Consider the following 25,277-nt stretch of genomic DNA (forward strand, 5'->3'; position numbering starts at 1 on the left):
ACCTACAGACACTGACTGTGTCCCAATTCAGGGTCTGCACGCTTGAAGTACGCGCACTACGCGTACTACGTACGGTGCGTACTATAAGTACGAGAAGTGCGGAAGTGAGAGGCTTGTGAAATGGGACGGTATACGCTTCGTCGCGCTGTTCAGGTTGCCTAGCAACCATGATACTAACCGCGAGACACGTTTCATACAGCATTGTTTGACAGAAATGAAGGAGAAAAATGTTTTGTTGGTCATTCATTTTTGTCATGACATCACTTTGATTAGTTGAGTATCTGAGGCTGAGACCACAGGACTGTAAAACATGATTGTTGGGCTTCAATTCTGTGCTGAACAGTCATTTAAGATTAGTTAGTAAATAACAATTAGTTAATGTTGTTCATGAGACTAAAGTCATCTCACTGTGGTAATGTAAATATAATATGGCCAATATTATAGTATTGTCAGATTATTATGATATATATATATATATATATATATATATATATACACATACACACACACACACACACACACACATATATATACATATATGTATACACACATATACATATATCACTGACTTTCAGCTTGTTGTGTTTGTTGATATATGACTGACTTTAATTATTAAACATTCGCACATAAATAAGTGACGTCATATTCAGTACTTTTGACAGTTCACTCTTCGGCCGCTCCATCTTATTAGGGAAATTCCATATACATAAATGTAAATTTCAAAACTCAACCCCATCATTTAATTTGTTTTTGATTGAAATTGAATATTACTTAAACTCTCTTAAATTAACTTCCAATAAAGAAGGTTTATCATTGATTGAAATTCATTCAGAAATGTTTAACGAATGAGCTGTCACAACTTTCAAGTACAAAGTTGTTATGAAGTCTGTCACATTCCCCCCCTTTTTTTTTCTTTTTTTTCCCTTTATTTATTCATCCTTCTTATTTCATTGTACTGTATATTGTTACTCTTATTTGCCTTGTATGCCTACTGTGCAAACTGAACTGGAATGACTGACTGTTCGCTTTATAATTTCAATAAAGTTTGGAAAAAAAAAAAAACCTCTTCGGCCGCTCCCTTCTGCCGTATTTTGCGGCAAAATTATCCACACCCACCGCCGCGCTATGAATTGTGGGATATATGGGACCACGAAGCGTGCACCGGACCACGCTTGATATTTGGGGAAATCGACGGCGCATTTGGAGTATGCATTTGAAGTACACTTCGAATTGGGACAGCCGTCGTCGCGTGGCGGTGACGTAACCGCACTTAAAATGCGTGCTTCAAGCGTGCAGACCCTGAATTGGGACACAGCCACTGACTGGACAGGCGCCAAATGCAGTAAATTTGGTCCCACGTGGGTTTTGGTCTTGCAACTTCTGATTGGTTGAAGTGAGTGAACAGGGCATCGTTAGTGTGATCCTATTGGCTCAAACAATTAAAAAGCAGTGTCAATCATGCAAATTGGCCAAAAGAAACCAAAGTTACAGCCCCTCAGATTTTAAGGGGCCAGAGGCCAATTAAACTCTCTATGCACATGGCAGAAAAGGCCCTTTGCCATGTAAATGCGTGGTTAATTCTTCAAAAATATATATTGAAAACACAAGCATTTTTAGGCCTCTTAATAAAATTAATTAATTTCTGCTCTTTAATACCTAAAGAATTCAACTGACATAGTGTCCAATGTGTGCCAAAATTTGACATTTTTATACAACGTCTGGATATTCATGTATTGACAGTGCTGTAATTTGTAATCACTGTTTCACTTTAGAAACATAAATCTTTGCACAGATTATGTTTATATGTTGGTTACTGAATTTCTGGAATTAAATGTGATCTGAGGCATATTTTTAAAAGGGTTTATGCTAAAAAAAAATAAATAAAAAAATTAGACGAGGATAAGATCTTCTTACTTTTTCTGTGTTCAGTCCCAGTAACGTTGACACAGTAATATCTGCTGCAATATTTATACCTTTGATGAAATTTCACAAGTGTTAGCTTTATTTTGATACCAAGATTGTATACACAGAGTTTGTAATTGCAGAGAAATAATCAATTAATTTTGGGCATTTCATTTTCGAGCAGGAAGCTCAGAAACCTCTTTGGGGCTTAAGAGGTTTTAAAGTTTTTTGGCCCTCAGGGATACCACTGACCTGGGGGTGACTCAAATATGTACAGCCAGCATTTAACGTGCTGTTAAAACAGAAGCATGGTGCTTATAAACCTTACATTAGCAAATTAATTGGATGGGGTCCAATAGGTTGGCAGCTGGTGCTGTAATGGTTGGCACTGTTGTACTGAAGTCATGTGGCCTTTCCTGCGTGCAGTTTGCATGTTCTCCCTTTGACTTTATGATTCTCAATGTTTCCTCCCATAATCCAAAGACAAGTATATTAGGTTGATTGGAATGTGACCCTGAAATGTTGTCTTTTTTTTAACAGTTACAAATTTTCCAAGGTGTTTTCTGCTTTTTCCACTATGACAGCCTACAGGCTCCAGATACCCCGAACTGACAAGCGGTTAAGAAAACGTATGGATGCTACAATTATGAAGCTTTAGTTAATAAAGTAATGATACAGCTATTTTAAATATAGTGATGGTTAACATGACTGATGCAGTGTATGAACATTAATTTACGTTTTACAGTCAGCTGAGAGACTCCATGAATTAAGTGTGTTGTGAGGAATTAACATGTTTTGTGTGTGTCTTTTCATTTATTTGCATGTGTTTGTGATGCCACATTAAACTGCCTACCAGCTGTGATCTAACCTTCTAGGCGTGGAGAACAAAATACTAACAGGGGAACCTTTAAATTTTACATCTGACAGAATTATAGATGTCCCCATGCTCAGATTTTTAGGCCAGAGACTACATCAAATAAATCTGAAAGCAAATACATAGATATTAATCTTTATAGAGGAAAGATCACACACATACAAGTAATGTGGTTTCACAATCCTTGGAGAACATTTGATATCGTAACGTTCTCAGTTTTAGGACTAAACAGACCCAACGCCTCTTGCACACACAATGATGACACCATTTGACCGCAACACATTTATAGTGACCCATGCTGAGGACGAAGGTAGTCTGGAAACAGGTCCTCAATATAATCGTCCAACAGTTCAAACATAAAAACAAGTCACTCCTCTGACATGCAACATTTAAGCATAGATATTTAAAAGATGAGCTTTTTGTTTTTACAGCAATACAGTAACAGTAAGACACATGAGAAAACATCTGTGGATATATACATTAACTTACATTATCAATAGCTCTGTTTTTATGAACAATATTTACAGAGTTACGGTAAAAGAACAAGTCCTCTTTCCCACCAAGTTGCCTAAAGTCACGTGCTTCAGTCACATTACAGCTGGTTGTCTTGTTTGGCTTTAGGGATTAATCATCTCAGGTCTACAGTAAGTGATTGACAAATATACAAATGAACTTGTCTGTACAGGGGCCACATGTGTAGGCAAATAAAAACGTGAGGCTGAACTTCCTTCCTCATATCCAGGGATAAACTGATGGCTTATCACATTATGCTGATGTTGTTTATTACCTCATTACATCGGTTGAATGTTCTCCTCTGAGTTTCTGTAGCCTCAGCTGATCCTGATCAGTTTGACATGTAACAGAGTGTAACACTACGTAGCTGATAGATTTTTGCTGAATAAGGGACACCGTTACAGTCATATATGTTATTGGCAAGTTGTGGCATAATACTGTACAGCTATCGTATGAATGTCATGTTAGTAGACATATATCGACAAGGCAGACAGACAGACAGACGTGTTAACCATCTGTGCTAACAAGAAGCATTTTAGCAACTGATGAGCGTCATGGAGAGCAAGATCACGACACCTGATTTCACCTCGAAATCATTCATCGCTCAGATGCATATAAATATAGTGTCACAGCTCTGATTGCTCTCTGCTAAATCTTCTTTGTTTCTGGGTTTAGGAAACTCAGAAGTTCAGACAATTGATCCCTTGGAGGAGGACAGGTGGATGGACTGGATGCGAATAGCCAAGGTTTTCTCCAAGTCTCGCAGGATGTCACAGCCGGGGCTGTCGGGTGGTGCGTCATACAGCAGCTGTTTGAAGGGCTCCAACTCAATCAGGATTACCATATTCTTCAGAAAGTAACCCTCTATATAGGATGCTAGATCTGGAGCATCGAGAAACTGAAGGACAGGGAGAATATATATCAATTTTTTCAGAATATCACTCATTTTACGTCACTTGAGCACCACTGCAACACCTCAAAATGCCTCACAGCACCGTATTAATTTTTACCTTGGTGTGATTGTAGATCTCAACACAAGTGTCTGTGTTGATGTTCTTAGAGCAGATAATCTCACAATGCCTTTGCAGCGCCTCCAACTGGAAAAACTTTGCTGCTGACAGAAGCTGAAAAAACAACAACAAAACAACTCAAAATTCAAGTTCAAATTGTAGTTTTTTTTATTTAACTAAAAAGAAATGATGATGGACATGTTTATGATTCGTTACTCAAGACACTAATGATCTAACCTCCATAACATCAGTGTTCCTGATGTGCAGAGCTTCTGTCCCTCCACAGTACAGATACTGCATGACAAGCTGATGAGATAAGATCCATAAATTACAGAGTGCACATAGAAAAGAAAACACAACATATATATTTAAAGGAACATGTGGCTAACATTTACTTAAAATGTCTGCCTTGTCAAAACATAATAACACTACCTGAAATATTTGAAATTTGACATTGCTGATTTCAATGCACGTGTTTTCACCACATGGTCTGTTAGCTAGAAGAGTTTTGAATCTGTAGAGAATGATAAAGAGACAAAAGGAGAGAAATATCACGGGTTGGTTAACTTGGTCATGTTTTAAGAACTCACTGAATGGAAACAAACACTACTAACATACAACAGCAGGGAGAATACACAAGAGTGGAGACCAAATTAACTGGCATTCTATTACTTCTTTCTATAATATTGTAATTTGCCTTATGTGCCTTTACTTATACCCTACTTTGGTATAAATAAATAAAATAAAATAAAATAGAGTTACAAATCCCTTCAAGATTACAGAAGAAGAAAAAAAGACTAGAGATTTACCTGATAAAATTCAAAACATCAGAACTCACAAACACATTAAATCAAAAGTATTTTGCTATATTAAAAACAATTCAGAGTTGGGCTAATCGTATTTAGCAGGACCTTAGGGTTACAAAATATACTGTGTAAACATTCTACAAGTGCATTTTAAAGGCAGAGGTTTAAATACCTGTTGGAAGCTGTGAAAAGCAGAACTTTGTGGGCATAAAAAGGTTTCCCCTCCACCAAAAAGGTCACATCAGACATTTCTTTATTGTTCAGGAAGTGGGGATCTGAAAGACACATGACCAGAAAAACTTTATGTTTTTCTGATTTTCATAAAAAGAGCAAATGGAGTGTTCAACCTGGCCTTGTTCCTCGTTCTAGACCCATTTCAGCTCCATGCAGTTGATTGTATTGACCTGAAAAGTTCTATTCCAGTTTCTGAACACTAGATGGTGTCATGCACACTTTCTAATCTGCATTTACTAGTAAGGGCAGATTAAAAAAGATAAGACAAATGATTCTGATGCTCCTGCTGCGTGCCTGTATGTATGTGAATACACTTTAATAATTAAATGAAATGATGAAGAAATATGCTCACCCAAACGTGATGACTGCTTCTTCTTGATCTCTGCCAGTTTGGGGATGGGGTAAGGGCCGTAACACTGAGTGAAGATCGCAGCCAGCTGCTGGCTGATCACTTCATTCTGACAAAACACAGACAGAGTGACAGAAGAGGGTAAGCAGAGCTCACCTTGGATGCATCATGCTAAGCCAGCATCCAGGAGTGTTATGTAAGAGCATAAGCACATACTGCACGGCGCGCCTCTCCCACACAAACAGCCCCGACGCAAATACCAAGAGAGGTTAAACTTCTGCAGCCTTACCAGGCTTAGCATCCACTTCATTCAAGCAGTCGTTCCAGTAAAACTTGTATTTATGGATATTTCACACATTACAAGGGGATCAGATAGATATCAGACTTATTTTTCACACCCACACGTCCTTAGAGGTTGCTGTGGTGGGAAATACAGCGACAGGCTGAGCTACTGTAGGAGTGAGATTAAGAGGAAAAGACAGGAGATTTTCTTACCCTTCTTCTAAACTTTTCACTTGTGTGTGTGCAGAGGCAAAGTGAAGGTAAGGAGGGGTAGAGGCACGCTACAGCACAAGCCTCATGTGTGCAGTCATCCTGCTTGAATGCAACAAACTTCTAAAAAATAAGTATTTCTGCATTGTCTTCAAAATTTTCTATGCTGACAAGAGGGAAGCAGCGAGGTAGAGATATACAGATATACATTTAATCAACGTCATCTAAAATGAACTAAACACTAAGAGGCTGAATGAATGCTTCAGAGGAACATGGCAACAGAGTGTCTGGTACAGAAAAGACAAACGGCCTGTACCTTGATGTCTGCGGACCTCAAGGTGATGCAAGCAGAGCCTCTCTCAGAGATGAGGGCCAGTGGCCCGAGCCATACATCAACCAAGACAGAAACAAGGACTGACAGTGCAGCAATCCAGCGAAGCATAGCATGTTTGGAGTGTACGAGTATATGAGTATGTGCGTGTGTGCATGTGAGAGAGGTATGCTGCTGGTATCAGACCCATGCACGTGAGTCTCTGTGGCTCTGCTTGTGTATTTCATTTATATGAGTGTATGCACACTCACACTCTGAAACTGTGCAGTGTTTTTTTTTTTCTCATATCAGCAATGACAGCTAACCTATCATGCCATCAGGGCATTATCAAGCTTAAGTCACAGTAGACAAAGCTAAGATGAGTGCCAGGACAAGGACAACAATGAGCTGGGTGAACTCTAACATTGCCTACCAAGGGATCCTAAGCTGAAGTAATGAGACGAGGGCCTAATATGATAAACTGCAACAGAGAGGAACGGGCGTCTATCAGAAATCATTATCATTTTACGTAATAGATATTGAGTAAGCCACTGGGGCTCTGTGGGTCAATGTGAAGCTGATGACCTGGCTATGTAATAGCATTACTACAAAAAAAGAGGAGGACATGACTGTGGTTTAGTGAAGAGCAGACACTTAAGAGGATGGAGACTAAAGTGTAGCTCTGAAGAAAATGTTCTTACTTTTACGGTAATGATCCAATATGTGGTGACACTTGCCTGTGTTTTATGTTAACAGGAAACACACACAGGGCAGTACCTTGCTGGCTCTGAGGATCTGGAACATAAGAGGCAGGCCATGCGTAATGAGCTCCTCGGTGTACTCCTCTTCCTCAATGCAGCTGAACTCTTTCAGAAGACCCTGGATCAGAGGTCGGCGGTGCTGATGGAAACATGTGCGCAGAGACTCCAGCCAAGTGTGCAAAGTCCATGGGACTCCTAAGTTTCACAAGTACACCAATATGAAATAAAGAAAGAATTTCATACAATATGAGATACTGTAGAAGTCGCATGCATGCATTTCCAGAAAACCCACCGAGACTCCGTATATCTATGGTGATGTCTACATGCCCATGTTCAGCACTGTGGTACATGGCTTCCTTCAGAGCTTTAAGTTTGGCTTTTCCAGTTCTGATCAGATCCATCTGAGACATGCTTCTGCCTTCCAGCTCTGAGCCTTCTGCGAGAATCTCTTCCAATGACAAGACATCTCCTTTCCCTTTCTCTGTGTGGGACAACAGCTTGCGAAACACATTTCTACAAATCAAAAAAGGCAAAAGACCAAAAGCAGAGAAAAAAACTGTGATTAGACTGAACGGATTTCAGGACTCTATTTGACTGCTTTTTTACCAAAAATAAGTTTGCATCTCTGGCCCTGAATCAGAAGTGGGCTAGATTTTTTTATTTAAATGGAAGGACTTGAACATGATATGATAGTAATTGGGGGTCGTTACTGTTGTAGTCTGCTGGCAAGTTAAAATAAATCAATGGAAATAGCTGCATTTTGATGAATGGGAGAAAAATAACTAGCAAAAAACAAAAACAAACAAAAAAACTACTGGTTTGACATAATGCTATATTTTACAGGTCTATATTTCAGAATGATTTCCACCTAATTTGCAAGAACAACCACATAATTTAACACAAAATAAAGTGGAAACATATCATTCAAATGGAAAATTCTCTGCTAATTACAATTTTTGCTTACTGGCAGCAAGAAAGGCAAAGACACAAAAACAGAGAGCGTTTATACCGATAAGCTTGTAAAGCAAAGCATTAACAGAAACTATTCTGGATCGATTATTAAAAGACAATACAGTATTGTACAGAGTACACTGTTTGCAGTGTAACCCTGTCAGTTTTGCCATTTTGTTAAGCCAAACTTTTAAAATAGTTTTGCAGAGTTTTAAGTCTTAACAATACTTTGAAAACAACAGAAAGACAACAGGAGGTTACTCATGCAGGAAACTGAAGACCTGTGGTACTAATTTTACAGACGTCCTCTAAGGAAGTTGTGTTTGTACATAAATAAGATTATACGCTGAGTACACAGTGCTTGTATGTTTGCTGTTGAAGGGAACATGAATGCATTCGTCACCTACCTGTGCCCATGTGCTGCTGCCAGGCTATAGGAGTTCATATCGCCTTGTGGTGCAGTAGAAATTCCATTGCGGTACATAGTTCCCACCATGGGGTCAGCGCCTCGCTCCAGCAGCAAACTCACCAGCTCAAAGTTACCTGCACATGAAAAATGACTGGCTCAGTTTAAACACGCACACACACACGGAAATAATAAGATTAAACGAAAATGAGACCGAGAGAAAGATGAGAGAGAAGCACACGTTTCATCATTTGTTCCACATTCATGGCTCTATTTGTCTTTATTCTTCCAGCCCCCAGGAGGAGCAAGCTTCTAAACTTGTAATTCAGCCACTGATCATGCTGACACTCAGGTGTTGTTATCAGCTGAGTATAGATGGCCAGCTGCTGCTGACAGCATGGTGTGATACAGTTGGGCAGGAGGTGGAAGAATGGAGTCCTGCTGTGTCTTAGTACCTGCAGCAGCAGCCAGCTGCAGCGGTGTCTCCGTGTAGTTCTCCATCCCATCCTGCAGGGAGCCTTCCACGTTGGCTTTGGCATCCAGCAGCAGCTGCAGGTGAGGATGCAGGTGAGCATGATTGACAAAGAGAGAGAGACAAAGAAGAAGACAAGAGAGCAGAGTGAGGGGAAGAGGAAGAGTCATTTGCTAATGAGTCTAATTTGATGTCAGGATGGTTAGTTTAAAACTGGCTAGTTTAAAACACTGCCTATTATTTTATCTCTTTAAAACAGAAGTGCTACTTTTGGAGAAATAAACTAAATAGATGAAAGTCAAATGTATGAATGTCAATTTTGGCCAACTTTAAGTTTAGTTTTCTTTTTGTCTGCTTTGTTTTTTTAAAATGCATTTTACAAGTCCCATATACAGTAGTGTTGTTTGCTATTAAATGTTAAAGGTTGCTAATTTTCCATTAGTTTCTTTATTTTCACATTACAATATATATATAGATATATATCTATATCTATATATATATATCTATATATATATATAGATATATATATATGTATGTAATAAGAAGCGAAACCACAACCAAAAAAGCTGGAAAAAGTCAATTACAGACAATCCAGGAACTGAATCCTTTTTTCTTGAATATTTTAAATACATACAGACAATGTTTCCACACCTAAAGACATGTTCTTAACTTCACCATATGTAGGCTCTTTCAGCGATATAAAAGAAACCTGGCTGCTGCAGCAAAATCTGTTACTGTCGGCCCAAATTCTGCTTTAGCAAACTCTGAAGGCATGAAAGATTTAGCGCCTGGCATATACACTTATGGGATGCTGTTATAGGTTCTTTGAGGCACTCTTCAAGTGTCTTTCAGTACCTCTTCCCCAAAAACCAGAGAACACACAGAAATGTGCAGGTTGCCTGTTATATTTCTAGCCATTTTAAGATGTGTATGATTATGATAAGAATTGAACCAGCCTACATTCAGGACCCTTTCAGGCCAGTCCAGTTTAACTTTACTTTATCAACATTCAGATAATTCACCTGTACTATACTTCTAGGAAGACTTATTTTCAGCGAAAGTAAACTGCTCTTCAAGTTCTTCATATAAACAGATCCTATCAGAAATAAACAGAAGACTTAAAATGACACTGACTGCAGGATATTTGATGATAAATCAATTTTATTAAAATTGTTCATTTATTTATTTATTTTTAATGAGATAATGATCTAGACCATCTCCTTAATGAAAGATATTTCATGAATTTGTTACATTTTAATGGTAATACTTTCTATGACTTTACACCAAATTGACTCTTTTTTTAACTTCAGGGTTTCAGTTTTCTGATGCCCTCAAAGACCAAACTGTAGCACTACCAAAACATTTTCCGCTGGACTTTAATGATTCAAAATCAGATCCCTCAGAGGGCAAACAGAAATAGTTAAATGAGTTCGATAACAATTAGGCTGCTGTGTTTCCATTTTCCACTTGCTAAACTCAGTTTGATCCATTTGCTCAAAAGTGCAAATTGACTGGAGGTAACCATGTGCTGACCTAAAGCATGGCTGCACAATTGTCCTCTTTAAATGTATAAAGCTCATGTTGTATATATTTAGCAACTAGGTCATTTTCACAAATGGAAAATAAAGAGAGAAAGAGAGAGAGAGAGGAGAAAACTCTTAGTGGAGAGCCGTCATCATCACCACTGAGAAGCTTTGATGACAGAAATGGCAATGATGACCAACCATGAGCTGAAGCACAACAAAAGGTCACGATGAGAGAATCACAGGTGAGAAAGAATGTCACTACCTGCACCACAGGCACATGTCCGTGTAACACAGCGAAAGTGAGGGGCGTCGCCTGCCGTGTTTCGGGAAAGACTGAGGGGTGCTTGTGCACTGAGTTTGGCACCTGGGGAAGGGACACAGGTAGGTGGGTTGGGTAGGTAGGAGGGACAAAGGTGAGGGAGAGAGATACGAAGCCATTAAATCTACTACATGGCCTACGAGGCACAAGACAAGCAGCTGAAGGGAGGGGAGAAGGGGAGAGAGCAAGCTCTACAGGAGAAACTAGAGTAATTAACCAGGAACCATGGGGCTGCAGAGGACATCCTGCCACTGTGTTTGCCTCCTAATGAACACGATGAATTGATCTGTCTAGTTAGGCCTTGTCCTAATAGTTTCACCCTCATTTTTCACCCTCTGCTTCGGCTTTTTCTGACAGCGCTCTGAATTGACCTCTCCAAGGCTCAGCTCGTTGGCCAGGTTTAAAAACTAAAAATGTGACATACACAAGACACAGGAGCATGAACAAAGCACAAAGGGACATGTTTTTACTTAAACTGCTCTGGGAGAAAACGAGGCTGGCATGTCCATTAGATTTTATGAATTGGTACTTAATAGTGTCATGTTGTTGTATGAATCAGGTACCAGCTGAATACAGAAGAGTATACAGGGGAAATACACATGAGGGGGGCATGTGAGGTGCAATGAAACAATAATAGTATTTTTTATTACTTATTGTAGTTACTGTATATTGTGTAAGCTGGCCAAGGTTTTCCTCTGCAAGAGCTACAGTCTATACTATCAGACTGGGAAGAGATTCTCTGTTGGAGCACTCTTACATAATAAGTGTCAAGAGCACAAGGTAATAGCACTTGAACCAACACTGAAGTCAATGTAGACTATATAGGCAAGCATTATGGAAATTCCCCTTAAGTATGACAGGTCCTTCATCCTTACATGAGTCCACCTGTCAGCACTTTGGGGACATAACCCTTATCTTCTACATGTCCCTCGAGAACACCATCCTCTGAGTTTGGGGAGATAATCCCAAAGTTCCACTTTGCTATTTTGGCTTATTCAATATTCCATAATTAGTAAGTAATTATGGATCATTTTGGATCGGAAAATTATTAGTTCACTTAAACTTTTCCCACTACTGGAACCTGTAGTATTAGTCCGCAGGGTCTTTTTTTTTTCTTATGTCCTTTGATTTAGAAACCAGTAGGAACTATTTATCATTGGTACCCGATTCATGCAATGAAAGTACACGATAAATTTTGAAACAAAATTCATACATAATACATTTCTAAAAATGGAAATACACATGCCTGAAATGAATATTAAAGTGGGTCTTTAGGTTTTAGTCGTTGACAGTGCTTTGTGCTTTGGCCAGCTGTCATGAATGCAGTGGGCTGCAAATCAACTCTGACACAATAGCTGATGGGACATGTTGTTGCTGAAGTGACTAACGGAGATCAGGATCATGAGACCTCAACTGAATGACCTCGCTCATGTCTGCGCAGAGTCAAAGGATGCCGTCACGATTCTCTGCAGACTCTGTGAGGAATCCTGCTTGCTTTAAGTCAGCTGATCTCTATTTTTTCCCGGACACAGAAAAGAATGAGTCAGCAGGAAACCTCTGTGTCACGTTTCACACTCTAACTGCTGAAATGCAAATAGATTTCAGCGTATAAGAGCACAGCAGTGAGTGCCTCATGATCTTCACCTCTTATACATTTAGCCGCACGACACATGGGAGAAAACGAGAGGAAATGACGGATGACATGTTTGGTTTTCTCCAATTTAAAGGAAAAATAAGTATACAAATACATTTGTTACATTAAAGTGTACCGTTATTTCAGTACTATTAATTTAAATTGTCTACATATAAAATGGGCATAAAGAGTGCTAATGTCTTCAGTTATACTCAGCAGCTCAATCTTATAATACAAAAAAGGTAAACGATATTTCTATTCTCTAATCAAAGCAGCCTGGTTCAGTTCTGCTGACTTCTGCTCAATGCCAAAAGCAGAACAGCAGACATAAACGTTTTCTTTCTTTCTTTTTAACCACTGACCTCGCTGTTAATATCTGCTCCTGCATCCAGCAGCATCTGCACCATGGCTTCGTCTCCACGGACACAAGCGTACATCAGCGGGGTCATACCCTACACAAGTAGATGCACAGAGAACGAAAGCAGCTGCGATTTAATCTTTCATTTTCTTGAAACACTCAATGGCATAACCAAATCCTAAAAATTCGCTCCAGGACACCATTTTCAAGCACTTTTCTTGGGTAATGTCATGTTTCTTATCCCCCCACTGAGTAATGTGAACTTGAGTTATACCATTTGTTTTTAGCTACAGAACAAGGGTTAATGCTTGGTCTGCTTGTCTTCTCAACAGCTCAAATTCAAGGTTGAGTTCGATGGCAGCAATATTCTGCTTCTGATGAACATTTTAAAGGATACCACATGAATTAAGATCTCCTGTGGGCCATCTGGGACACTACCTGAGGCTGTCTGACGGACACATGCAGTACAGCGCTCTGTATGTGAAAGCTTCTGCTAAGCTCAGCCCTGAACTGAATGTTGATTTTCCCAAGGAAAATCAGGAGCTACACTTGCAGTATTCCCCTGATGATTTATTGTACTTGAGGTGGAAGTCATGATATAGTGCAGAGCTCTAATGCAGGAAAATATATGTCAAAATATGATTTAATATGCATAACTGCCTTTTAGCTCAAGAGTCAGCACTGTGCTCAGAAGCGGAGGAACCTCAGTTTACCAAACAAACAAAATAAACACTTCCACAGGCTGTGTGTGTGTGTGTGTTGATGTGTTCATGAGAACAAATGTGCTGGTATATGCATTATTAAATATGTTGACTGTGTTTCTAACCTGCTCACTCATGCTGTTGATACCATCCGGCCCTAGCAGGTTGACAGCCTGCTTTACCAGGTCTGTGCGTCCACAGCTGAGCATGCGGAAGCCCAAATCCTGCAGGAACTTTGCCTCAGTAGAGGCAGCATCCAGTTTCCTTGAGGCACAGAAGCAGTCATCCGTTCTGAAAAGCATAGCACACAAAGTGAGTGCAAGCTGACAAGTATTACTGTTTGCTACGTGCAGTGTTTTCCCTAAACACCTTGCAGGCTTTATTTCTTGACACTACAGGGAGGACGTGAAACATGCACATCTTTCCCTGCATGTATAATTGACATGTATGCGTGTATGCTTTTTGTGGGTTCAGATGAAGAAGTTGACTGCACACATGTTCTGCAGCTCAAGCGCAAGCCCACTCACTCCCAGGCCTACCGGAGCTGGCGGGGCTCACAGTCCACTCCAGGCAGCAGCAGCCTGGCAGCCTGCCGCACATCATCGCTGTCCACAGTGAAGCTGCGTCTGTGCTCGGTGTGAACCACAGCTACACGCACCCACTCCATCAGAGGCGGCAAGACCAGAAATGGCCTATAGAGGGAGGTAGAAGCACACGTAGTTGCCACCATAAACACAGTGAAGTCACACTTGGTGTGCGCAGGCATTTCACTAAAACGGAATTTGCATGTTATTTTTTTGCCACTGTTAATTATTGAGAAAAAGATTAACTCACTTTGAAGACCCTAAATCAGAACATAAAAGTGGTGTTTAGATGTAGAGAGGTTGTAAACCATATATAACTAAAAAAATTTATCATTTTAATCTGCTCTGCTCTTGTTTAATGATCTAAAGTCTGTCATAATACCATAAAATACTGCCCCACTGTTGCTTATTGTTTAATAGAACATAAACCCATATGCCACAATGTACCATATAAACCAACACAATGCACTGCAAATTGGGGATGATGCATTATAAGACTTATATGCCTTTAAAAGAATCGTGATGTCATAATGCTGCTAGGAATTACATGTGTCATCATTTTCACTTCACAAGATCAAGTACTGCAGTTCCTCCTCATGTTTTCCTATAATGCTCCGTGTAATGTATTTCAGTAATTATAAAAGATCATTATCAGTTAAAGTAAACTGATCGTGTGTTTGCTTCCTTGGAAATGTACAGTACTGCGGTGTTCAGACGGCAGCAGGTAACAACCATTATACATCATACATCCTGTTCTCTGACAGAGAAGACTTAGAGAGCACACAGGCGTTTAAAGCCGTATTTGCACAGAGCAAACAATCTAGGTTGCATTACCAACCAGGCAAAACCCCCATGGGCTCTCAAACAAGCTATGTTTACTACATATCATCTGGGCTTATGTAATTAGATTCATTTCAAATGAGTCTAGCTCCTTCATGCTCCATGTTGACCACAGCTGAGGAAAGAGAATCAAAACCCAGCGCCAGGACCACAAATGCTTCAGTTTATATTGAGCTCACCTTTATTAAAGTTGTCCTCTTTGCATGTAATCAGTAAACAGCACAGAGAAAACCTCAGGCGAGGTCGTATTATTATTCCACCATCACCCAAAGCCTGTAACTTTTTTTTTATTATCAATACATGTGGCAATCATTTTCATTTATAACAGCCTGATTGCTCAGCGTATAAAATGTCAGTAATAACAAGAGATGCCCATCATTAATCCCTGAAGCCGTGTTCTGGTTTTAATTATGTAAAATAGAAGAATTCAAAACCTCTACCTCTGGCCTTCTCTCCTCCACTCATCCTGCATCAGTGTTTACAACAGCCATATGGAATCCATATGAATGGAAATACATATACAATATGTGTGTTCACCTTTGTGACTGACTGATACAAAAGCAATCTTAAGTGAGTTGGTAATGCAAAACATAATGACACACCCCCATGCTTTATAACTACAGAAGAACAATGACTTTTCAAGACCTTATTATGTAATATAATAGGACAAAAGTCTGACACACGCTATTGGAATGCAAACAAAAATGTTTTTAAACAAACTGATATTTTCTTTTTTAAACCATGTATCATTTTAATTATATAACAGCATTTGGACGACAGTAGTAGCAATTAGTTTAGTTTCTTTTAAAAAACTCTGTCAGATTATTTGACTGTTGCCAAATCCAGAAGCTGGTTATGTGTTTGTGTTTGTGTGCTCTTCGCAGATTTATTAATCAGTATGTCGCTTTACAAAGGATGTCTTAATGGCTGGGCTGCCCTTGACACACGCTGAGTGCACAACTCTCTCATCTCTGCTACTTTAAGCTGACAGGAGGGTCACTCAATATTAGTTTGATATGCTAAGAAATGCAAACCCTTGTGTTTGTGTTTTACTCACTTCAAAGGAGCCTGACCTACAGCCACGTGACATTATTACTTCTGCAGACTTCATTAAAGCTCTGCACAACACCTAATCAAGAGTCAGGGAACGTATAATGCCAATGCATTCCTTCACAAGCCCAATGGAAACTTTGGTTCACAAGCAGTTCAAGGTCGCCCTGTTTCCATGCAGTGTTCTTTAAAAGTGCAGACAATCTGCAAGGAAACAGTTGAAATCAGAGGGATTTCCTTAATGTTGGGTCCAGAATTGGATTTAAAATGACCTAAAAAAATATAATAACATGCGCTAAATGTGATGTTGGTTACAAATGGTGGAGCTAAAGCAGACATAAGTTGGATATCTGGGACACACATTAACTGATAAATTGCTCCACGACAGGTGATAAAAGTCTGGACTGCTCAGGCTCAACTGTCAGCTCTGTATTCCACAGAGGTTTCTACCAAAGCAGAGGAAATACTGAACATACAGTGAATAAATGTTTCATGAGTAGAAGTGGCAAAGAAAGTGAACACTGTGGGAACATGTATCCAAACACTATGGAAACACTGCCTAATTTTCATGTCACATGTGTCACCGTCTCAGTCCCACAGCTTCCTGAATATAAATTCCCAATAGGGCAGTGGTGGTAATTCTCAATGCAAGTCTGTTCATGGCTGCTCCAACTGCCCCTTCCTTCCACGACTCAGGTCACCCAGAGGGCTCGCTCAAGTAGCCAAGACGTTGACAATTCACTGTACTTTCCTTCCAGAGGAAAACATCTGGTCTGCCATTTCACAGCTTAGCACAGAGAGCCAGAAATACAATAATAAAAACAAAAAATCAGTCAGCAGAGGTGTACAGTTGCAGCAGAATGATCTCTGCAGAAGCAGCATCACCACTGGACGGTGTTATAAGGTGAGGAGGAGGAGGAAGAGACATGCAGAAGCTTTGATTGTGTATAACCAAAGGCAGTTTCCACTTTTTGTCCCAGTGACTTGTGGTGCGCCTTTATTATTACTACTAAACTAATAAATTGTAATATTTATGAGCTTTCCTGTTTCCTGTTTTACCTCCATAATGTAGTGCTTTATTTTTTTGTAGACAAATAAAGGCTTAACATTGTGCTGCTCACCTGACTTGCTTTTCAGGTCTTGATGCAGGATGACTGAAACTGAATCTCAGTTCCATAGTTTGTTATAGCACATAGATTTTCAAATTAAGCTGACAACCTTTACAGGTATCGAGGAGATTGGGAATTTTGTATATGTCCTTCTGATGAAGGTAAGATAAACATTCACTCAGTTTTCATCTTGATAAAGTGTCGATCGCAGGGCTCAAAAATAAATCTAATGTCAAGTGTAAAAAACTGCAGTCCCTTAAACAGCCACGGACAGAACTGAACAAAAGCAGAAGAAAGTTTCCTTTTCATGACTCAATGAAGTGGAGGAATTTCCTATAATTTACCAATATCGTGATGCTTTGGGTGACAGGTGGGGGAACTCAGCACTTCTGGTGCTCTGTACTCTGGCAGGAGCTCTCAACCATCTGTGTGGTGCTGGTTTCTTTTTTTGCCAGTTATCATACAAACAATATGACTTTAAAATGGTAGCCCACAAACCAAAAGGTGAAATCAGTTCAGTTATAACCCTCTTGTTCTATAAAATCTATGCTGTCTGCTAATTCTTGAGGTACAAATCTTGTAAACAGCTTGTAAACCTTCCTGTAGCTAAAGGCTTTGTGTGTTTTGACGCTGTAAAGACATGTTTAGACGTTTCTTTTCTTTTTAAAAAATATAGGAAAACAAGCACGAATAAGAAAAGCAGACTAACTGTTGTGGTTCACTGGCTCTGTGAGCCACCAGATGCAGTGACGCTCTGTTACTCTGACTTTTTTCTTTTACTGCTGAGTGTTGCTGATGAGAAATGTGGACGTGCATTTCCTTTATTTTGCGTGTTTACTTCTAACCTCTCGGTTTGTAAGGTAACCTTGGAGGGTTCAACGTTGGGGTTTTCCCACTCCATCTGAGGGCAGTGCATGAAGTAGCACAGCGTGTAGATAGCTTCCGGCGCCCAGAGTATCACGCTGCTTTTCTGGTGCATTGGTGTCCCATTGTTGTGGTTCTTCATATACAGTGGCTGTAGGTGGTGCATAGCCCGTGACACCAAGTCACCTACACACATACACAGACAATACAAACAGGAAAACACAAAAGGAACACAGACAGTGAGAAATGAATTCAAGGGTTCACTCAGTAGATGAGAGAGATGAGACCAAAATATTTTAAGCACATGGCCTTTAAAAAGACATCTGGGAATTATCTTTATTCCTCCCAGCCCCCTTGGAGCTCACTCTGTCAGGGGAAATCGAGAGTTTCCATGCACCACAATCAGGAAAAAGACAGGGTTCATCCCAGTTCTTTCTGTGCAGCTCACAGGAGGAGAGCGAGAGAAAAAGCATGCCCAGGACTGCAATGGATGAAGAATGAATATTTATGGATAAACATAGCTACTCCAAGCTATTTCCCCTGCATAATTTGTCAGTACTTTAAGGTCATCCAGTTGGGCTTCAAAACTCCAAACTCGAGAGGGTTTTGCTAATAAAAATCTGAACATTCTCCTAGCTGGTTTAGAAAAAAAGTAAATAGTTCTTGGAAAAGTATGTTCAAGCCAGCTTTTTATGCCGTGGGGACCAGACAGATGGCCTTTTTGTAGAGCAAATTCAGTTAATCAGAAATCAAAAGCTGACCTAGAAGTTTCTTTAACAGACAGCCCAATTCTTTCATGTGACTGTGGTTGGTTAGTTATTGAATGCTTACTTGAAAAACAACCCTGTTTTATTACAGCTGGACTCAAATCCCATTTTGCTGAATGCTGTCAGGTTACTGTCGCTTCTCCCTTCCTGTCTAGACCCACCGTGTGATGAGAAAATGTGATGAAATTGTGAAGCAGGGTCGCTCTTAAAAAAAAGAGGGAAAGAAAGACACACTGTGACATATTGTCCTGGCCAGTTTGATAATGTTGAAAGCACAAAAGCAATAGAGCATGATGACACTTGGTTCCCTGTTTCCAATGGACTATATTGTATGTGTGACTATTCAATACAGAGAGGGAACAAACAGCCATTCTCATATACAAAAGGGTTTGTTTAGCATCAAAATTGCGCTATTTGGTGCTTGCCAAGACTCCATTTAGCCTTGACAATGTGAGAGGCAAGTGTGAAAAGGATGCCTGAATGAGGGAGGAGCATTCATGCAATAAAACAGTCAACTGTCCTTTGGGAACAGTGGCGCTGCACTGATAGAGAAATCATGTTGTGATGCAATGAGCAGGGAAAATTATTCCAGGAATGACCACCTCTTGTAGACTTTTAGCTTAAGCTTTGCTGTTCCAGTTACTCTCTGTTACTCCTTCTTTCTCTTAATTGTACCAATGGGAATACAGATAAGCTGGTAACAGTTCCCTTTGAAGCTCAGTAAGGGAGCCAAGGTGGTCAGCAGCAGGCAGTTTTCATGTCTTATTTATGCTGCTCTGTGACATTTCCTTTCCTGGCTGAGAAGGCTCACGAGGTTAAGAATGTAGATTATTTCAAAGCTGAAAAAGTCCAACAGTAGTGCCGCTTCACGTGAGATCATTGTAGCAGGTGTAGGTGCAGCACAAAGTGGTAAGATTTCTCTTTGGAAGGTCATTCAGAAGTGCGACAGTTTAATAAGCTAAAATGTCAATAGACTTTTAATTACAAGATCCAAGCTTTTAATCAATACCTCATCCTTGGTGATTAATTCTTTATACCAACAAGAAGAGGAGAGGTGGAGGACACACACAGCAGATCCTGCTTCTCAGGTTCTCAGTAATTACCTTTTAGCAGTGGGGTCATGCTCTCCATGTTTTCAAAGCTTTATAACCATCCTCGAATAGCAAAATCACACAAATCGACCAGTTTACAGAGTATAATGGCACTGCTTTAAATTAGAAGGGGTTTTATGAGAGCTGGCTTAAGGTCAGTAAACAGCAATGCAGGACCCACATAACAAGCACCCTGCTCATTACTGCAGAGTCTGAAGGCAGTGTAATGTTCAACAGTGAGCGAGATAAATGTATTGAATTGAACTGAATTGATATACCTTTATTAGTCCCACAAGGGGAAATTTCATAAGGCTGCCGACCTATTGCACGCAATGGCGGTGCCATCTTACCCTGTGACCCTATGTGTGTGCGTGTCCAGAGTTCAGCTGAGACAGTGTCCTTCGCCCTGCTAGGCTAAGTAAACAGTCTTCCAGCCAACCCAGGTGGCCTTGCATGGAATGGGAAGGAACAGACTAAATGTAGAAATTCTCGCTGTGCAGCTGCTGCCATCATCACACGTTCTGTGTTTCAGTTATTTGCCACTACGTCGTGATTATAACAGCCGCCTGTGGCCGTCCTGACTCAACAAGATGCTGAGCTATTCTTTTGCTATTAGTTTTGTCCATTTCACAAACATCCAGAACTCTCAGGCACGCTCTGCCACACATAGCGGATAGCATGGAGGGCACAAACTGTCTGTTAGTGTAGCCGTGAGTGGAACTTCTACTCTTTAACTACCTCTGCTTTACTTTTGAGCAGCCATCACAGCACACAGTGTCCCTGCAGTAATCTGTGTGAGTCCGAACTCTGCTTTCAATCTAGTCAGGTTAGTTTGGACAAATTCCGAAAGTAACATTTCTTGCTGTTAGAGGACTTGAGAATTTTTAGTAAAGAAGGAAATATATATGCAGAGGTTTGACATACATAGTTGTAGATATAGAATAGCTTTGAGAGAAATGGTGAGCAAGAGCTGAACCATCACACAGACACTTATTAACCTCATTTGATATCATTTAGCATCGAGGCTGTAAAGACATAATTCCAAGTGTTGCGCTGACCACAGAGCAAAACACTTTTAACACTTTGTGCAAAGAAAAACACAAAAAAATAATTAACTTGCTGTTTTATTTGAAATGTGGTAAAAAACAAAAAAACAAAAACACAACCCCAGAGGAGATAAATGAAAAAATCAAGACATTTTCACAGCTACAGTAACAAAATGATCTTTAAACATCAGTGGCTGATTAGCAGCACCTGCTGTAAGTTCTTGGTGGAGAATAGAAAAACAATCACGCTCGACTTAGAGTAAAGATATAAATTTTATGATGAACAGAAAGAGATGAGACAAAAGTCTAATAATAATAATGAATAATGACATTTGAAGCATGTTTTTTTAATCAGCGACATTAACTAATAATAAAGGACTGAGTACCGACAAAGGAAATTAAGGCTAGCTTTGAATCATGAATGGATAATACAGGCATTATTATTTTAGTGACATATAAAACTAGAGACAGAATAGAGGTAATCTGCGACTGCTTCACTCTTGTTTCTCTGTTTCTAAATTGTGTTTAGTATATATAAAATTGATGGTATGGTTTATATATAGTCATTTTTAAACACCACTGAAGGATACTATTGAAATTACTTGAGTTAATGAATTTTGGAAAACTGTAAGACAGCTTGACCTTTACACGAGTTACAAAAGAAATTAAAATAAAACAGCTTGGTGCTGGAGAGATTTCACGTTTGCATTTCGCACTATGTGGTCTAAGGCAAAGTATTTGCTCAAATACTGATTGGATAACTCTTTTCTACACAGCATAATATTAGTTAACATTCTGGAAACAACTCCAACAGTTTGTTAATTGGTCAGTGTCATTATTTCCAAATTAATGGCATTCAGCCAAAAGATAGAAAAGATGGAGAGATTCAGACTGACTTCTTAAAAAAATTGGGAACTCACTTAGGGAGAATTTGAGAACCTTGAGGCTTTAGGATTGATTCAGTTTATTATTAAAACTGATTTATGGAAGGAAGTGTAATGTTTCATATAGTAAAATTCAAAGAGAAAAAAATAGTCTTTGAAGCAACAGACAGCACACTGTCACCTTAATCTAGCTTAAATACCACGGACAAGCTTGGCTCACGTAACTCTTGTATATTTCCCAGTATATTAAACGAATTCTTTCAAATTTATGTTTAAGCAGTTTGCACAGAAAACATACGTCTGCTCTTTGTGGTGTAAAGAGTAAAGAGTTTCCACGGACACGTATCCTTCATCCATTGCCACTTCTGTGAAAAGACTAGTTCAGATTTGGCAACAGACACAGCAATATGTGGAAAATATCTGAAGCAGGACAGCATGACTGAGTGATCATGACACACCCATAGTCCTAATAACTGCAGCATTTGTGGAGCCATCATTTCAGATATGCTAATATGGCCTTTTGCCAGAAGAGATGAGGAAATACAAAGAGGTAAATCAGCGAAACCTCTTAAATTGAGTCTAAATGCCAGTGTGAAAAAGTCACACTGCAGGATTCATATTTTTACTGTGCTGGAAGAGCCAAGGTTGGTTTATTCCAGGAAATTTGTTTCAGAAACTCTTACTGTTCTTTCCCCCTAACCTTTTAATCTTTTACTCCTTCATTCATATCTTAGTCTCTTTCAAAAAAATTGACTTTGTGACAGCCTGACAGTGCAATCACTGCTGCTTTTCACAGTTATTCATTTTGTTTCAGCTTGAGCTGAGCGACTGGCTGCAAATCCTCTAGTTATTTACAGAATTGCTCTCCAGAGCTGATAACATTACCACTGGACTAAGCTGTCCTATTAGACGTGAGCGGCTCTGTTGTCTCACAGTGTGTTTCCAGTGTCAACATAACAGTACAAGTCCTTGCTTGACCTCATCAATACAACACGGACAGAGGCCCTGCGATGTGGCTCATCACTGAAGCTGCCCTGCAGTGCTGGGAACAGCATACAGTGAAGAGAACTGTCTCAGTTTTTATTGTGATGATAAATATTTACGCTGGATATACAGAAAATACTTTCTGAGTCTTTTCTTAGTACGCTGATGCTATAGCAACAGAAACAGACCCTTCCCACATTATTTGGCTTGATTTATTTTTTAATTTTTTGTCATGTACGTTAGGACACAATCTGTGCTTTTTTCGGCGTATGCACCATTATTCTTCTTGACACTGCTGTCCTTTCTTTCTTGCAGCGCTGCAACTAAAGACGCAACTGTTCAGCACTTGAAAAGGAACATCCCAATTCTGTGATTATATCTGATCAAATCAAATGGGAATATGTGCCGCTGTGTATTCAGTGGTTCGCAGCACAGCTTGCAGATATCTTCAAGCACCATCATCATCATCATCGTTATGAAAGCTTTATACTGGACCTTGTTTGAGTTCTATAGCATATTGTCCAATTTTTGTGAGCAAAGACAAAAATGTAAAATACAACCAGTATGTAATGCTGAAAACCTATTACAATTAGAGAAAACTGACAACTAAGGCTTGTGTAAATGACTTCATGTTGTATAAGCGTAAGCAGACAGCATTATGACGCCCATTATTCTTTAAATAATGAGTACATTGTAAGTGGACATGCATTCAATTAACTTTCGGAGGACTTGTCAAACTTATAAGCTAAAATCATTTATTTTAATGAATGGCTGTGGTTCATTAGAATTGCTCCCATTGACAGTGTAACTCCCACACATTTATTTAAATAAGCACACTTGCGGTCAGATTATGATATAGTGATTTACTGATAGAGCGGGACAATATTCCTGCTCTATCAAGCATCAGATTATCACATTAGATGATAATGTCATCTAGCTGGAATGTGAAGATTTTCCAGTTGACCAGAGCTGAACACCTTCACTAAAAAGAATAAGAGTAAGATACAGTAGTGTGTAAATTTCTTTCATTTCTTTGTGCAAGTAGGGAAGTTGGCGCAGTGATTATTGAAAAGTGTGCAAACATACATGGAAATACATATATAATCCAGTTTGTGCAATTCTAACAAGCTTGAAAACCATTATTCCTTAACACAGTCTGAAGTCTCTCAGGCAAGCTTTCTTCTCTTTTCTTTAGGCAGTCTTCAGGAATGTTTCTCCAGGATTCTTAAAGGACATTCAAAGCTCTTCATAGAACGTTGGCTACTTTTTGTTCCATTCTCAAGATGATCCCACGCTGCTTCACTAGTGTTACAGTGTGTTTTTCTATCCAGGCATGTTTTTAATGCATTGGTACTATGTCTGGGATCATTGCCATGCTGAGAAATAAGGCTGCTGCCAATCAGATGCTTTCCGTATAGTATTGCATGGTGGATCAAAATCTTATGGTATTTTTAATTGCATCAGTTTAGACAAGATTGAAAACTTTACTGGTTGTAATGCAACCTAAACCATGACAGAAACACCATGTTTTACAGATGGCTGTAGACACTGTTGTACCTCTCTCCTGACACCTTCCATACCAACAATGCTTTAAACCAAAAATGGCAAATTTGGATTCATCACTTAATTAGACCTGTTATCACCTATTTTCAGTCCAGTTTGGCATACCTCAGCCTTTCCTCCCTGTTTCCCTTCCTTAAGAATGGCTTCCTGACAGCTACCCTTCTACTCAGACCATTTCTGATGAGGCTTCAGTGAACAGTAGAAGAATCAACTGAAATGATCAGATGCATCCTGCAGGTACAGAGTCAGGTCTTTGCTGGATTTCTTATTTTTTGTCAATGGCATGCCTTTCAGATACCGTTCATCTGTTTTTAGGCCTGACACTTCTGTTTGGCTTATAGTTTTGGCTAATAGCTCTTTGTGCAAAAGTACTGTTTTATATCTGTGTTACCATTGGCATATGATGTTTGAGGGTTTTTTTTTTTTTTGCAACAGACAGCAAGTAAAAAGTGCCTAAAGATACAATTCATTTTCTCCAAAGAAAAAAAACTTTGATCCTGGAGAACTATTGCTCAAGACTGCTTTAAAAAATTACAGTAAAGCCTGGCTCCTTGTAAGCAAAATATAAAGAAATGAGGACCAGCTTAAGCCTTTTGCACAGTACTGTTTGTATGAAGCAAAGGCATGTTGGATCTACACATGATAATTGAATCAAAGAAGGATAATATGGTTAAACGTCTACTAATATAAATATCACGTCTTGGGCCTGCCATATTTTTTTGTTTGTTTGCTTTTTTTTAAATTCCCTTCATGACTTTTGATTTTTTTTTAAAGTTGGCTACACAGATTTGAGTTTTGATGTTATGACATAAATTTGATCATGTCATGATTAACCCATTAGAGCCCAGCACCATTTTTATTGTCAGCAAAACTATGGG

At 39.4% G+C, this 25,277-nt stretch overlaps 1 protein-coding gene across 2 annotated transcripts in view; it reads right to left on the bottom strand.

The window, feature by feature from the left end:
• Positions 1–2,895: 2,895 nt before the first annotated feature.
• The window catches only part of abtb3b (ankyrin repeat and BTB domain containing 3b), a 67,773-nt gene continuing 45,391 nt past the window's right edge, over positions 2,896–25,277 (bottom strand). The window contains exons 3-17 of one of the 2 annotated variants that reach the window (XM_084932870.1): positions 18,046–18,250; positions 14,157–14,309; positions 13,743–13,908; positions 12,921–13,010; positions 10,869–10,970; positions 9,064–9,157; positions 8,610–8,745; positions 7,544–7,764; positions 7,268–7,446; positions 5,692–5,797; positions 5,278–5,380; positions 4,732–4,813; positions 4,537–4,605; positions 4,300–4,413; positions 2,896–4,187 (exon numbers count right to left, since the gene is read on the bottom strand). In XM_084932870.1, coding sequence (XP_084788996.1) covers positions 3,978–4,187; positions 4,300–4,413; positions 4,537–4,605; positions 4,732–4,813; positions 5,278–5,380; positions 5,692–5,797; positions 7,268–7,446; positions 7,544–7,764; positions 8,610–8,745; positions 9,064–9,157; positions 10,869–10,970; positions 12,921–13,010; positions 13,743–13,908; positions 14,157–14,309; positions 18,046–18,250 — 2,030 coding nt within the window. In that variant the 3' untranslated portion in view covers positions 2,896–3,977. The remainder of the gene's footprint in view (positions 4,188–4,299; positions 4,414–4,536; positions 4,606–4,731; positions 4,814–5,277; positions 5,381–5,691; positions 5,798–7,267; positions 7,447–7,543; positions 7,765–8,609; positions 8,746–9,063; positions 9,158–10,868; positions 10,971–12,920; positions 13,011–13,742; positions 13,909–14,156; positions 14,310–18,045; positions 18,251–25,277) is intronic. The other variant, XM_084932871.1, reaches the window with a different exon arrangement.

The sequence above is a fragment of the Perissodus microlepis genome, chromosome 7, assembly GCF_051167445.1.
Source record: "Perissodus microlepis isolate ML-2025 ecotype Zambia chromosome 7, ASM5116744v1, whole genome shotgun sequence".
Classification (NCBI taxonomy): domain Eukaryota; kingdom Metazoa; phylum Chordata; class Actinopteri; order Cichliformes; family Cichlidae; genus Perissodus; species Perissodus microlepis.